The sequence below is a fragment of the Salvelinus alpinus genome, chromosome 34 (genome assembly GCF_045679555.1).
Source record: "Salvelinus alpinus chromosome 34, SLU_Salpinus.1, whole genome shotgun sequence".
Lineage (NCBI taxonomy): Eukaryota > Metazoa > Chordata > Actinopteri > Salmoniformes > Salmonidae > Salvelinus > Salvelinus alpinus.
The window spans coordinates 24,800,001-24,815,168 of NC_092119.1; the positions used below are offsets into that span (position 1 = coordinate 24,800,001).

General features: G+C 43.9%; 1 protein-coding gene across 6 annotated transcripts in view; it reads right to left on the reverse strand.

Annotated features, from left to right (window-relative positions):
* The window catches only part of LOC139563877 (fermitin family homolog 2-like), a 76,095-nt gene that overhangs the window by 14,142 nt on the left and 46,785 nt on the right, over positions 1 to 15,168 (reverse strand). For 3 of the 6 annotated variants that reach the window (XM_071382861.1, XM_071382862.1, XM_071382860.1), the window contains exons 5-10: positions 11,686 to 11,718; positions 9,841 to 10,066; positions 9,552 to 9,654; positions 9,153 to 9,260; positions 1,832 to 1,966; positions 795 to 844 (exon numbers count right to left, since the gene is read on the reverse strand). In XM_071382861.1, coding sequence (XP_071238962.1) covers positions 795 to 844; positions 1,832 to 1,966; positions 9,153 to 9,260; positions 9,552 to 9,654; positions 9,841 to 10,066; positions 11,686 to 11,718 — 655 coding nt within the window. The remainder of the gene's footprint in view (positions 1 to 794; positions 845 to 1,831; positions 1,967 to 9,152; positions 9,261 to 9,551; positions 9,655 to 9,840; positions 10,067 to 11,685; positions 11,719 to 15,168) is intronic. The other 3 variants (XM_071382864.1, XM_071382866.1, XM_071382865.1) reach the window with 1 other exon arrangement.

The following is a 15,168-nucleotide window of genomic DNA, read 5'->3' on the forward strand; positions in this document are numbered from 1 at the left end:
ATGGCGTCTGTCAGTGAGTTTTCCATGGATAGCATCCGCCCCTCTGCCTCATCCAGGCGCCCCGCGTTGATGCTTATCTTGTTGTTGATGTCAGGCAAAGCATTTTCCATGTCACATTGCATTAAGTCTCAGCTCAGTGAGATAGGGGGCAATCTAATTTGATGTTGAGCTCTGTACGTTGGGATCTCAGCTCAGAAAGGATGTCTTCGACAGAGTGCGAGGTTGGCATTTGTTGGGCCTCGGGGGGAGGGGGGGGGTTCTCTTGCTCCTGGCTAATGGTGCTAGCTTTTTCAGAAGCTAGCTGTTTCCTGGAGCCTTTTTCCACGGCTAATGCTCGGGTCCGGGTAAAAATGTCACCTGTAATGTCACCTTTTGTAGCCGCCATTACTTTTTTTGACTAAAGCTAAAGGAGTTAACTTGAAGTGGAGGTAAGATTAAGAATTGGAAACTACTTGTGCGGAGCTCTTAGTTCATGTGGCCATCTCGTTCAAGGGACACGTGATCCCCCAAGGTCAGTTTTGAATTACTCCCTAATGGTTTAGATTAGGGTTGCAAAATTCTTTCAATATATTCCCTGGTTTTCAAGAACTCCTGGTTGGAGGATTCCGGATTTCCTGCTTATTCCCTCCAGATTCCAGAAATCCTCCAACCGGGATTTGGGAAAATCAGGGAATTTAATTGTAAGTTCCTGGAATTTTGCAACCTTAGTTAAGATTAGGATTTCAGGATGATCCACTTATTCTTGAGCTGCGATTAAAGACAACTTCTACAGCAGAAGCAGTTATTGAACTTACTTGAAGACTTTGACGTAGTCGGCCAGTTCAGGAATGGACGTGATATCACCCTGAGAGGAAGAGAAGAACAAACACGTTTATTGATGAAAGGAGAAGGGCAGGATTCTGCACAACTAACAATGACCTCAAGTTTGACTTCAGCGTTGCACATAAAGGAACAGTTGTGTAATCAAGCTTCAACTTCCTCAGATAAGCTGTATAAACTGCAGTCATTTGGTGAGGGGTACGTTTAACAATGGCCACATGTGATACCAACTACAGTATTTAGCCTTCTGAACAAGCCTCTTGTATTGCAGTAAAGTAACATTCAGTGAACTATAGTAGTACCAGGGTGTTGGAGGTCTTTCCTCCCTTCAGGTCTGACAGGGTTAGGGTTAGTATAGGACAGTAAGGTGTAGTACCAGGGTGTTGGAGGTCTTTCCTCCCTCCAGGTCTGACAGGGTTAGTATAGGACAGTAAGGTGTAGTACCAGGGTGTTGGAGGCCTTTCCTCCCTCCAGGTCTGACAGGGTTAGGGTTAGTATAGGACAGTAAGGTGTAGTACCAGGGTGTTGGAGGTCTTTCCTCCCTTCAGGCCTGACAGGGTTAGGGTTAGTATAGGACAGTAAGGTGTAGTACCAGGGTGTTGGAGGTCTTTCCTCCCTTCAGGTCTGACAGGGTTAGGGTTAGTATAGGACAGTAAGGTGTAGTACCAGGGTGTTGGAGGCCTTTCCTCCCTCCAGGTCTGACAGGGTTAGGGTTAGTATAGGACAGTAAGGTGTAGTACCAGGGTGTTGGAGGTCTTTCCTCCCTCCAGGTCTGACAGGGTTAGTATAGGACAGTAAGGTGTAGTACCAGGGTGTTGGAGGCCTTTCCTCCCTCCAGGTCTGACAGGGTTAGTATAGGACAGTAAGGTGTAGTACCAGGGTGTTGGAGGTCTTTCCTCCCTCCAGGTCTGACAGGGTTAGTATAGGACAGTAAGGTGTAGTACCAGGGTGTTGGAGGCCTTTCCTCCCTCCAGGTCTGACAGGGTTAGTATAGGACAGTAAGGTGTAGTACCAGGGTGTTGGAGGTCTTGCCTCCCTCCAGGGTGATCTCCAGGTCTGACAGGGCAGCGTCAACCTCGTCCACCTCCTTCTCACTGTTGTTCATGTGGTTTCCTGACGACATGATGGACAGCTTGTTGATGTGGTACTGGGGGACAAATAGAGAAGGGGTTTTTAAGGTTTAGCTTACAGTCCTTTACCCTATATGCCATGAAGGTGACATGTCATTTAAATACCACATGATCAAATAGTCTCCTGTTATATATTAAGAACGTCAATAGAAGAAAAAAAAAAGAAAAAAATACATACATTCGCTTTTCTGTTTTGCTCCACTGGGTTTCGTTTCTATGTACACTACCGGTCAAAAGTTGTAGGGCTCAAATAAGCAAAGAGAAACAGTCCCTTTAAGACATGAAGGTCAGTCAATCCGGAAGATAAAACATTTAGAAAGTTTCTTCAAGTGCAATCGCAAAAACCATCAAGCGCTATGCAGAAACTGGCTCTCATGAGGATCGCCACAGGAATGGAAGACCAAGAGTTACCTCTGCTGCCGAGGATGTTCATTAGTGATACCTGCCTCAGAAATTGCAGCCAAAATAAATGCTTCACAGAGTTCAAGTAACCGACACATCTCAACATCAACTGTACATGAAATCAGGCCTTCATGGTCGAATTGCTGCAATGAAACCAATACTGAAGGACACCAATAAGATGAAGAGACTTGTTTAGGCCAAGAAACACGAGCAATTAGACCGGTGGAAATTTGTCCTTTGGTCTGTAGTCCAAATTGAAGATTTTTGGTTCCAGCCGCCGTGTCTTTGTGAGACGCGGTGTGGGTGAACGGATGATCTCTGCATGTGTATTTCCCACCATAAAGAATAGAGGTGGTGGTGTTATGGTATGGGGGTGCTTTGCTGGTGACACAGTCTGATTTATTTAGTCATGCTGGTTAAGTGTACCTTGAATTCTATCACAGCATTCTGCAACGATATGCCATCACATCTGGTTTGCGCTTAGTGGGACTATCATTTGTTTCTCAACAGGACAATGACCCAACACACATCCAGGCTGTATAAGGGCTATTTGACCAAGAAGGAGAGCAATGGAGTGCTGCATCAGATGACCTGGCCTCCACAATATGACTGTAAAACAAAGTATGTGTTCAGTGTGTAGCAACCATGTCGAGACAGAGTGGCTTTGGGGGGCGGGAGGGTAGGATTTAGTAGAGAAAATGGGTGGGAGGGTCTAGATGCTGCAATCTCAGCAGTGACTGTAAATGTGTCTTTAATAGAAGCATATGTGAGTAGTGCAGACTTGGGACACAGCGTGCAACATTTCTACACTGATTCACAATGGAAATACCATCTCGTCTGTTCAGAATCCTGTTTGTTATATTGGGGAGAGTCCCTGACCTTGCCTGGCCATTCACTCATTATCATGTGGACCAACGAGAGTCAGTCTCAGAACGGTCTGATCCACCCCACAGTGGCACTAAGCCTATGACTCACCAACACTCAATACAACTTGTTGACAAACGGTATTTATACTTTCAAGCCACCCCACCTCCCACTAGTCCCCTTCGATATATGAATGAACAGCTGCCTAGAGGGAGGGAGTGAGTGAGATGGTGTGGGGGTGAGAGGTAGAGGGGGCTGGAAAGGAAAATAGGTGTATTTCAGGACGCTGTGGCGGAAGCGCCCATAGCCAGCTAGGGTTTCAGAATGTAGGACAAAGGCTTCTCCCTCTATGTCACCATGGCCTTTTCTCAATTAGATTTGCTCACCTCATGCGTCCTCTCTCCTCCCTTGCCTCCTTTTGAAATAGGTCAAAGTTAATCGAGGAGAGTCGGCGAGGAGAGTGAACGTGGTTGGAAATTTGTTTGCTTGAAATGAGACGGTCATTCTCCACTCACACGTCATTACACAAATTATGTTTACAAGGGGTGGATCCCAAAATAAGTGTAGAGTGATCCCCAAAAATTTGTTAGGATAAACATAAGTATCCTTAATGAAAGGTGGCTATCGAAAGGGGAGGACACTCCTGTTTACCTACTAACAAATTGTCACAACACTCAACTACTTATCGGTTTCCGAGGAGAGAGGACAGTCTTTTTCCCAAATGAGAATCTCCCCATACATCTACCTCTGACACCCACACTACACTGTGTTTCTGGGATGTGTTTTACTGGTGTGTGTGTGGTGTATGTATAGGGTTGGAATTGGGAGCAGTAGGCTGATTGGCAGACCATGCCCTGTGCTTTTATTCTCCACCCTATGGGCAGGACTCCAAATACAGGCCTGTTTACTGAGCTGGACATGGCGGGCTAATCGCTATACTTAGACACGCTGACATATCCAGGTGATAGCCTGCTAATGCCAGCCAGCTCCCTGGACACAGACCACTTAATGTAATAAACCCACCCCTTCTCTTCCTGCCTGACTTCAGGGAAACCTTAGCCATGACTCCAACAGCTACCTTTAACTTAGCAAGAGAGAGTGAGATAGCTGTGCTAACAGACAGGTAGCGACAGGCTAGCTGTTAATCCAAACAAACTGTAGATCAGCATCTCCTCAGGGGGATCCAAACACTAAACCCTCAACCAATGGTGTATTAATAAATGTCTCGGCCCCTGTTGGAAAACGTAGCATGGTAGTTAACAGCTTTCAGTGTAAATGGGGATAGAGGAATGTGTAGAAGGCTGCAGGTCCGGTTGGTGTGGGTGGTCCATCCGGTATTTTTGTATGTTATTTTTGGGTTTTTAAAACTCCTCATTCACCGATGTCGGTTAAATTATTTGAATTCCATTTCATTGTTTTTTCTCTAAAGACAAATCAGATCAAGCCCGAACTGTGTGATGTAGTAGGGAGTTGTAGTTTCCAACAGGCCAATACTTAACATAGTTTAGCACAGAAAATGTGATAATTAACTACAATGGCTCGTCATTCAGCAAACTGCATGTCTTGTGGGCCCTGGGGTCATATGACATTTTGTGCTGCCATCCTGCCCTGGTTGTCATATGGTGACAAGGACCATGTTATTTTGCTCTTCTTTGACAAAAATGTCTCAGCTTGGGGGATTTCTTCTTCATCTGAAGATGATGCATCGTGCTTTGGGTTTTATTCTTCCCCATCTTCTTCAGATACTTCCTCCTCTTCTAAATCATTGTTCACTTGTTCCTCCTGGACATCTGAAAAGAATCAGATCTACGACCTGTTGGGCACTGAAACGTGCACTCATGGCTTCAGCAAAGAGAGAACTTGAGGGACTGTCATCTGCAGCACCTTTATAGCCTCTGACTGCATCCCCCATTAGTAAACAATGCTTTCAACAAATGTTTATTTTGTCTGAAATTGTTTATTTTGTCTGTGAACTTGAGTCATGTGTGGGGTCATGGAGGGGAGATGCTGCACATGCACAATAAAGTTGTGTCTGAGTTCAATCAGTAGCACACAATCTCAATTTCTCATTGTGTGTGTGTGTGTGTGTGTGTGTGTGTGTGTGTCTGTGGTGTGTAAATTATTTTATAACTGCCGGGTCAGAAATGACCCTAACACCTTGCCCAAACCGGCTGCGCGCATGCGCCATCGTGCGCTATCGTGCATAAATTTATTTTGCCCCCCCACACCAAACGCGATCACGACACGCAGGTTAAAATATCAAAACAAACTCTGAACCAATGACATTAATTTGGGGACAGGTCGAAAAGCATTAAACATGTATGGTAATTTAGCTAGTTAGCTTGCACTTGCTAGCTAACGTTAATTTGTCCTATTTAACTAGCTTGCTGTTGCTAGCTAATTTGTCCTGGGATATAAACATTGAGTTGTTATTTTACCTGAAATGCACAAGGATCTCTACTCCGACAATTAATCCACACATAAAACGGCCAACCGAATCGTTTCTAGTCATCTCTCCTCCTTCCAGGCTTTTTCATCGTTTAAATTATATGGTGATCGCATCTAAACTTTCATTGTATTACCACAACTACCGGCAAAACAGTTTGTCTTTCTATCACCCACGTGGGTATAATCAATGAGGAGATGGCACATGGGTACCTGCTTCTATAAACCAATGAGGAGATGGGAGAGGCAGGACTTGCAGCGCGATCTGCGTCAGAAATAGGAATGAGTTCTATTTTAGCCCTTGGCGTCGCAGACGCTCGTTGGTGCGCGTGAGCGGTATCCAGTATCCGTATCCGGTGCAATAATTGAATAACATCGATTTCTAAATTTATTTTGCGACTCTCGCGCACGCGACGTATCCGGTCTGGTCAGCATGTAAGACAATCTTTGTACCCTGGTGGTGTGCAGCTTTCATGGAAATATGAACAAAGGCGATGTTTCACTTTTTCTAATGTTGGGGTCACTAGGAAAAGTCATCAAATTTCAAGTTGAAAAAAATAATAATTTAGGGGGTTTTCTCTGCTGTTAAACATAGTGGAGGGTCATTTTTACACTTAAGACAACACAAGGGTTAAGCAAGTCAGCCATATGAGCTGTGTTTTTTTAAGGCAGTAAATGAGGCTGAATTAACTGTTTTGCTGCCAGACAAGACTCCGCTGATAGCCAGGTGTAGCAGTGGTAAGGTGTTGGGACAGCTTTGCCCCACCAAGATTTGCATGCTAAAATCGCCACTGACAATGACCATAATCCACTGTGCACCTACTTGTCCAGTCTGTGCATTTCTTTTACGCCTGCTATGTTAGGATAGCGTGGGGCAGACACAGAGAGGTTGAGAAAAGAGAAGAATGCAGGGTAGAGAGCAGTTGCCTCGCAAGGTATCTATACCTGAAAATACATGATCTAAGTGAATGATAGCTGGTGTTCAGCAGTCATAAAAGTATGCCTTATTTACATTGAATAACTACTAAAATAGTGATTTTATCAGACAGCATACAGTAGGCAGCAGCTCTATAGAGATGAGATGACTTGGAATGAAATAATAAAACTAATGTAATATACACAACTGAGATATTTTATAAAAATAATGTAAATAAATGGTCAATAAGAGATAAGCAGTAATGGGCAGTCACTACCATCATGTGACTTTTATTCATTGTTTCATTCTGTGTTACAGCATTCAACCTACTTGATGCATCGTACATTTCATATAAAATGTATCAAAACCCGAAAACCGTGTTTATTTTTTTAATAACTGAACCCGAAACCGAACGGACCTCAAAAAGCACTAAATCGCTCAGCACTAGTAGCTGTGGTTACTCTATAATTACCCATTGGGGGTGAGGACACGCTGGCGCCCCCAGGTCCTGTCACTCAGGCTTTACGAGGGTCAGAAATAGCAAGGGGCTAAGGCCCAGGCATCAGACAGGATAATTTTGGTTTCATTGCAGTTGTTCCATGCAAGCATACAATATTGCATACAGTTAAAAGGACAATTGTGCCATTTAAAACCTCCTATTCATTATCGCCAACACCAAACAAGTGTCTACATACAATACCAGTCAAAAGGATGGACACACCTACTCATTCAAGGGTTTTCCTTTATTTTTACTATTTTCTACATTGTAGAATAATAGTGAAGACATCAAAACTATGAAATAACACATATGGAATCATGTTGTAATCAAAAAAAAAGTTTCAAACAAATCAAAATATATTTTTATATTCATCAAAGTAGCCAATCTTTGACTAGACAGCTTCGGACACTTGGCATTCTCTCAACCAGCTTCACTTGGAATGCTTTTCCAACAGTCTTGAAGGAGTTCCCACATATGCTGAGCACTTGTTGGCTGCTTTTCTTTCACTCTGCAATCCAACTCATCCCAAACCATCTCAATTGGTTTGAGTTCGGGGGATTGTGGAGGCCAGACCATCTGATGCAGCACTCCATCACTCTCCTTCTTGGTCAAATAGCCCTTACACAGCCTGGAGGTTTGTTTGGTCATTGTCATGTTGAAAAAGAAATGATAGTCCCACTAAGAGCAAACCAGATGGGATGGCGTATTGCTGCAGAATGCTGTGGTAGCCATGCGGATTAAGTGTGCCTTGAATTCTAAATAAATCACAGACAGGGTCACCTGCAAAACACCCTCACACCACCTCCTCGGTAAGAACCACACAAGCGGAGATCATTCATTCACCTACTCAAAGACATAGCAGGTGGAAACAAAAACCTCAAATTTGGACTCATCAAAACAAAGGACAGATTTCCACCAGTCTAATGTACATTGCTCATGTGTTTTTGTCCCAAGCAAGTCTCTTCTTATTATTGGTATCCTTTAATAGTGGTTTCTTTGCAGCAATTTGACCATGAAGGCCTGATTCCCGCTGTCTCCTCTGAACAGTTCGTGTTGAGTTGTGTCTGTTATTTGGGCTGCAATTTCTGAGGCTGGTAACTCTAATGAACTTGTCCTCTGCAGCGGAGGTAACTTTTCGCATTGACTGACCTTCATGTCTTAAAGTAATGATGGACTGTCGTTTATCTTTGCTTATTTGAGCTGTTCTTACTATAATATGGACTTGGTCTTTTACCAAATAGGGCTATCTTCTGTATACCACCCCTACCTTGCCATAACACAACTGACTGGCTCAAACGCATTAAGGAAAGAAACTCCACAAATGTACTTTTAACAAGGCACACCTGTTAATTGAAATGCATTCCAGGTGACTACCTCATGAAGCTGGTTGAGAGAATGCCAAGAGCTGTCATCAAGGCAAAGGGTGGCTACTTCGAAGACTCTCAAATATATTTTGATTTGTTTAACACTTTTTTGGTTACTACATGATTCCATATGTGTTATTTCATTGTTTTGATGTCTTCACTATTATCCTACAACGTAGAAAATAGTGAAAATAATGAAAAACCCTGGAATGAGTAGGTGTGTCCGAACTTTTGACAGGTTCTGTATGTGCTAAAAATATAAGAAACGTCCTAAAAAATGCTTCTCTGTGATATCACAGGGTAGGATTAAAAGTAAGAAAAAGTGCGATTTTCAAAACCTGCAAAGAGTTTCTAGCCAGATAGGTTATTTTCTCTCCCCACGTCACTGTGAATCTCAGTGTTTTAAAATCAATTTTTTTATTTAACTTTTTCACATATGTAGACTGGTATTGTGCCGGAGATAATGAAAATGAGGTTGAAAAGTGGTGGATTTGCTGAACCATGTTTCTGAGTTTGAGTACTGAAGCAGACCAGACACCCACCACATCCAAGTCTAACCCCTGGGCAACACGCCCATTCAATTCATTAGTTGTTCTGCCGTGTTCTGTTCAACGGGGGGTGAGCCAATAGAGAAGATAACTACTGGAGGGCTTAGTAAATAGTCCTCAACCAGGCCAATTAACATGACGCACACACACACACACACTTCTCACCTGCAGGGCGGCGAACATCATCATCTCCTCCTCGGTGCACTCTATTTCCTCCAGCAGGATGGCCCACTTGGCCTGCTCATAGAGCTGGTTCACCCTGATGGCATCATACTGCAGGGGGGAGAACACATAGCACTAAGCCTGCCTCTTCACAAGTACATAGCATAGACCCACACACAGCAGTCAGAGACATTCCAGCTGAGAAAACAGGACGGCCCAGAGGGGTACTTCCTCTCCACTCTACGCCCCCCCAAAATCTGCCAGCTGCAGATGTAGACTGGTGGGGAGTGTGCATATTTTGTTTGTGGTGTGTAAGCTGTTACACAATTCAGAGAAATGCAATAAAAGTTAAGAGAAACCCTAAAGTCTCATCTGATGGAAAAACAAGTCCATATACTGTACCTTGGGGTTGAGGTCGAAGAAGCTGTGGTATTTAAACCGCAGGAGGAGCACCTCGTTCTCCTTGACATCCTGCTCCATCAGAGACCTGGACGAGTCCAGCCACCTTCACACACACACACACACGAGAAATAAAACACACCATATTTGACAGAACAGTGACTGTCACACTTCTGAAAAAAGGTTCCACAAACAGAATGACCTCAAAGTTTAAAAAAAGTTGTGAAACAGGGGCCAGTTGCACTACAGCAGACAAGACTGGTGCTAGATGGTTATTATTAGGGTGACTCACCCCTGGTTGATCTTGGCCTTGTCCAGGAGGGACTGGGACTTGTAGAGTTTAGCCAGGATATCGGGCGAGGATATTGGCTGGCTGACAGCAAGGATGCTGGGATTGCCCTCAGAAAGGGGGCTGTCTCCGAACCAGGCGGTGGTGGGAGACAGGGGGCTGCCGTCTCTGGAGTCATAGGTGGGGGTCATGGTCTTACTGTACAGGCCTGGACTGGAGTAGATGCTCCCTGCAAATCAGACAACACATTTTGTACCCTGGGTTAGACTGAGGAATGTTGGGCTCAATTCCATTTCAGTTTGAGAGAATGATTAAAATTCCAATTACATTTATTTTCAATTCTTAGATTGGAATTTCAATTCACTTCTGAAATTGATCCCAATTGTGTAAGTGACATCCACCAAGACAGACACACATCACAAGTACCAAAACTGGAAAAAACTGAATATGATAAAACACAGTCACAATACAGTCCCCTGCAACAGAAGGTACTGAATGTGTGAGTGTAGCGCAAAACACAAGTGCCTTCCAAAAAAAGTGAACATTGTTCCACAGCACACTTGCAGCCTGCGGTTGGTAGCACCACCGATCTGACAGGTGCTCTTGATGCCCTGCCAATGCTTTATCATGCACATGGTTCACACGATCATGATCACATGGTCCACAACCTGAGAGGTGCACAGAGCAAACTATACAGCACAACCAGCAACATATGGGCGGGGCAGTGGAGGGTGTTACACGAAAGTGTAAAAGCTACCATCTCTCTGATTTGTTTGTGTCCCATTTAGGGGAAAACGGTGGATGTGCATTTGGAGGGAGAGATTGGGCTCCCTTGGCTTGAAAGAGAAGTGCTCATGTATAAAGAGTTGTGTGTATGAAAACATAGTTCTATTCAGATTTAAGCCATTGATAATTGAACTAAGACATAAATAACCAATGTGAAACCATGACACTTCCTGTTGGCTAGCCTGTCCAGTATGTTTGGTGTAGTAACAGCCCACACACTGACCAGGCCCCGTTGGCCTGAAAAAGCAGGCAGGCCAAACCACAATCTCAACAAGAAATGGCCTGTGTGTGTGTGTCTAATACAGTCAAAGTAATGAGAACAGCAAGGGTTTCTAGAAGGCTCTATAAAGGTCGACAAATGCAGGGAGGGAGGCAAGGCAGGTCAGCTAGAGTGCTGCTCTCCCATACGGTCACAGGAGGAATCCCAAACATCTAGCGAAAGCTGGTAAGAGTATATACTGTCAGGACAAAGTGGTTACTCCCAGTGGTTGACTTTCAGTGGGATAGTGCAAATGGGCTGGAGGGCACCAACTAGGTTAACATTTCCTAATCCTTCAACCCCTTTCACTGGGGACTGCTAGGGTCTGGAGGGGTAGACCACCCAGCGCTTTGTCACCTAGATGTAAACTAGGAGGTGTCGTCACCATATAGAAGTGTCTGTTTCTACACATGGCTTCTGTATGGATTTGGGATGGTCCATTTGAAATTGGGTGAATGTATTGTTGTGGACATACCACCCTTTTTCCAACCACATAATCATTTTATTTCACTCTTCCTGGTACCTGCTGAGCAAAACGTGAACAGATTTCTAGCAAAACAAACACATAGTGAGCAAAGCTGGTTTTAGTGAGCTCGGTTCTGTTGGAGTGAGGCAAAGCCTATCTTGTCACCTGACTGAGGAAATCAGCTGACTCTGGTTACAAGGGCAGCAGCTGGCTTCCTATGGATACAGCCTTGTCAGGTGACCAGACCATCACCCCAGCTGAGGGGTGAGGGGGGTAAGGGAAACGGAAGGCCGCGAGGAAGGGGAGAAAGCAGACAGAAGACCAGGAGAAACCTTACCTTTGACCGGCCCAATGTAAATTATCTCAGAGGCTGGAGTGGGAAAAGAGAAAAAGGAGGAGGAAGAAGGGAAGGAAAACAGAGGAAAAGGAACAAAAACAAGAGGACAGATTAAAGAGATATTAAAACGAGAGGAGATATTAAAAAGACAAGAGGAAAAAGGAAGAAAAAGTAGGGAGTAGAGTAGCATTTTTTTTTTTAAAGAACATGGATGAGAATGTGTACCAGGGAAGGGCACTGCCAGTATGCCAATCTAACCAGCCCTAGATGAGGTCCCTTTGCCCCCTCAGCAGAGGAGAAAGGAACGTGGTATGACAAACCATGGACAGTTCCTATCAAATGTCAAATTGAAAAGCCAGGCAGGGCAGGGTGTTTGTTAGAATGACCCAGTGCTACATAACACACCTCCTGAAATTAAAGTCCTGGACATAACTTCACATGAGAATATTGTAGAGCTGATCATCTGAGCAGAACAGCAAAGTTGCAGACCCCATGGCAGAGAAGGAGCAAGCATGGTCTTAGTCCTAGTTCTGTGTCATAGTCAACTGTTAGTAATATGGATAGTAACAACATTCATGTTTCTGTTAATGGAATGTGGGTGGGGGGTCTGGGATTTTCCAGTGACACCGTAGACATGTGGGTGGAGATGGGTTGTGGTTTTAGAGTCAGAACTGACTCGTTCTAAACACGATCTGGATCAACCCCATACATCCTGCTTGGTCTAGGGTGAACTTCTGAAGTCAAATCTTGCCAACTGATCTTGGCCGCAGTATTGCCCCTTCACCCGGTTTCCTCTGTGGTCCAGTGATTGTGTTGGGAAGGAGATAAGGAGTTATCAGGTCAAGGTCAGAGAGGCAACAGAGGGCCTCACTCAGTATGGGTGGAATGGGCAGGACTGTAGGGAGAGGCAGTGGCTGAGCACCATACAGATAGCATCAAGTTTAAGGAAGAGGCTGTGTGTGCATCCGTGTGTGTGTGTGTGTGTGTATTGCATCGTAGGCCTGGACCTTGTGATTCCCATCAGGCGGCCACAGCCCTTCCCAGAGGGGAAGCAACACAACAGTCAGCAACTAACTTCCAGCAGCTCGGCCATGAAACACTGCACATGAAACATTGACTCACTCCTACCATCTGAGCTGGGGGAGGTGTGTGTGCGCACACGTTTTTCTGCAAGTCTTTTTTATCCTAAAGCAATTTTGACTCTTTGCACAGAGTTATGGCTTGGCCTAATTCCTTTTAGAAACCCCTGGCGAACAACTAACATAGATCAATAGGATATCAGTGAGGTCAAATTTGGGGCAATACCAGTCACACACACCTGTTCAAAAGAATGCGGTCACATAGAAATGTCCTTGTTTTTGAAAGAAAAGCTAATTTTTTGTCCATTAACATAACATCAAATTTATCAGAAATACAGTGTGTTGTCAAAAAAATGAAGATCTCATACAACGCTGTGTACTACTCCCTTCACCGAACAGTGCAAACTGGCTCTAACCAGAATAGAAAGAGGAGTGGGAGGCCCCGGTGCACAACTGAGCAAGAGGACAAGTTAATGTACTTGTCCTCTTGCTAGTTTGTGTCTAGTTTGAGAAACTGGCAGCTTCATTAAATAGTACCCGCAATACACCAGTCTCAACGTCAACAGTGAAGATGCGACTCCAGAATGCTGGCCTTCTAGGCAGAGTTGCAAAGAAAAAAGCCATATCTCAGGCTGGCCAAGAAAAAGAAAAGATTAAGATGGGCAAAAGAACAGACACTGGACCGAGGAACTCTGCCTAGGAGGCCAGCATCCCAGAGTCACCCTTCACTGTTCACATTAGCCACTCCTCTTTCTATTCTGGTTAGAGACAGTTTGCACTGTTCTGTGAAGGGAGTAGTACACATCGTTGTACGAGATCTTCAGTTTCTTGGCAATTTCTCGCATGGAATAGCCTTCATTTCTCAGAACAAGAATAGACTGATGAGTTTCAGAAGAAAGTGCTTTGTTTCCAGCCATTTTGAGCCTGTAATCGAACCCACAAATGCTGATGCTCCAGATACCCAACTAGTCTAAAGAAGGCCAGTTTTATTGCTTCTTTAATCAGCACTACAGTTTTCAGCTGTGCTAACACAATTGCAAAAGGTTTTTCTAATGATCAATTGTCCTTTTTAAATTATAAACTTGAATTAGCTAACAACGTGCCATTGGAACACAGGAGTGATGGTTGCTGATACTGGACCTCTGTACGCCTATGTTGATATTACATTAAAAAAATAAAGTTTAAAAAGGCCGTTTCCAGCTACAATAGTCATTTACAACATTATTGCATTTCTGATTAATTTGATGTTATTTTAAAGACAAAAAAAATGCTTTTCTTTTAAAAACAAGGACATTTTTAAGTGACCCCAAATATTGAACGGCAGTGTATTTACAGTTGAAGTCGAAAGTTTACATACACCTTAGCCAAATACATTTAAAAACTCAGTTTCACAATTCTTGACTTTTAATCCTAGTAAAAATTCCCTGTCTTAGGTCAGTTAGGATCACCACCATCATCTACTAATAGTAGAGAGAATGATTTATTTCAGCTTTTATTTCTTTCATCACAGTCCCAGTGGGTCAGAAGTTTACATGCACTCAATTAGTATTTGGTAGCATTGCCTTTAAATTGTTTAACTTGGGTCAAACGCATCGGATAGCCTTCCACAAACTTCCCACAATAAGTTGGATTAATTTTGGCCCATTCCTCCTGACAGAGCTGGTGTAACTGAGTCAGGTCTGTAGGCCTCCTTGCTCGCACACGCTTTTTCAGTTCTGCCCACAAATTTTCTATAGGATTGAGGTCAAGGCTTTGTGATGGCCACTCCAATACTTTGACTTTGTTGTCCTTAAGCCATTTTGCCACAACTTTGGAAGTATGCTTGGGGTTATTGTCCATTTGGAAGACCCATTTGCGACCAAGCTGCAACTTCCTGACTGATGTCTTGAGATGTTGCTTCAATATATCCACATAATTTCCCTTCCTCATGATGCCATCTATTTTGTGAAGTGCACCAGTCCCTCCTGCAGCAAATCACCCCCACAGCATGATGCTGCCAAATCCGTGCTTCACGGTTGGGATGGTGTTCTTCGGCTTGCAAGCCTTACCCTTTTCCTCCAAACATAATGATGGTCATTATGGCCAAACAGTTATATTTTTGTTTCATCATACCAGAGGACATTTCTCTAAAAAGTACGATCTTTGTCCCCATATGCAGTTGCAAACCGTAGTCTGGCTTTATGGCGGTTTTGGAGCAGTGGCTTCTTACTTGCTGAGTGGCCTTTCAGGCTATGCCGATATAGGACTAATTGTACTGTGGATATAGATACTTTTGTATCCGTTTCCTCCAGCATCTTCACAAGGTCCTTTGCTGTTGTTCTGGGATTGATTTGCACTTTTCGCACCAAAGTACGTTCATCTCTAGGAGACAGAACGCGTCTCCTTCCTGAGCGGTATGACAGCT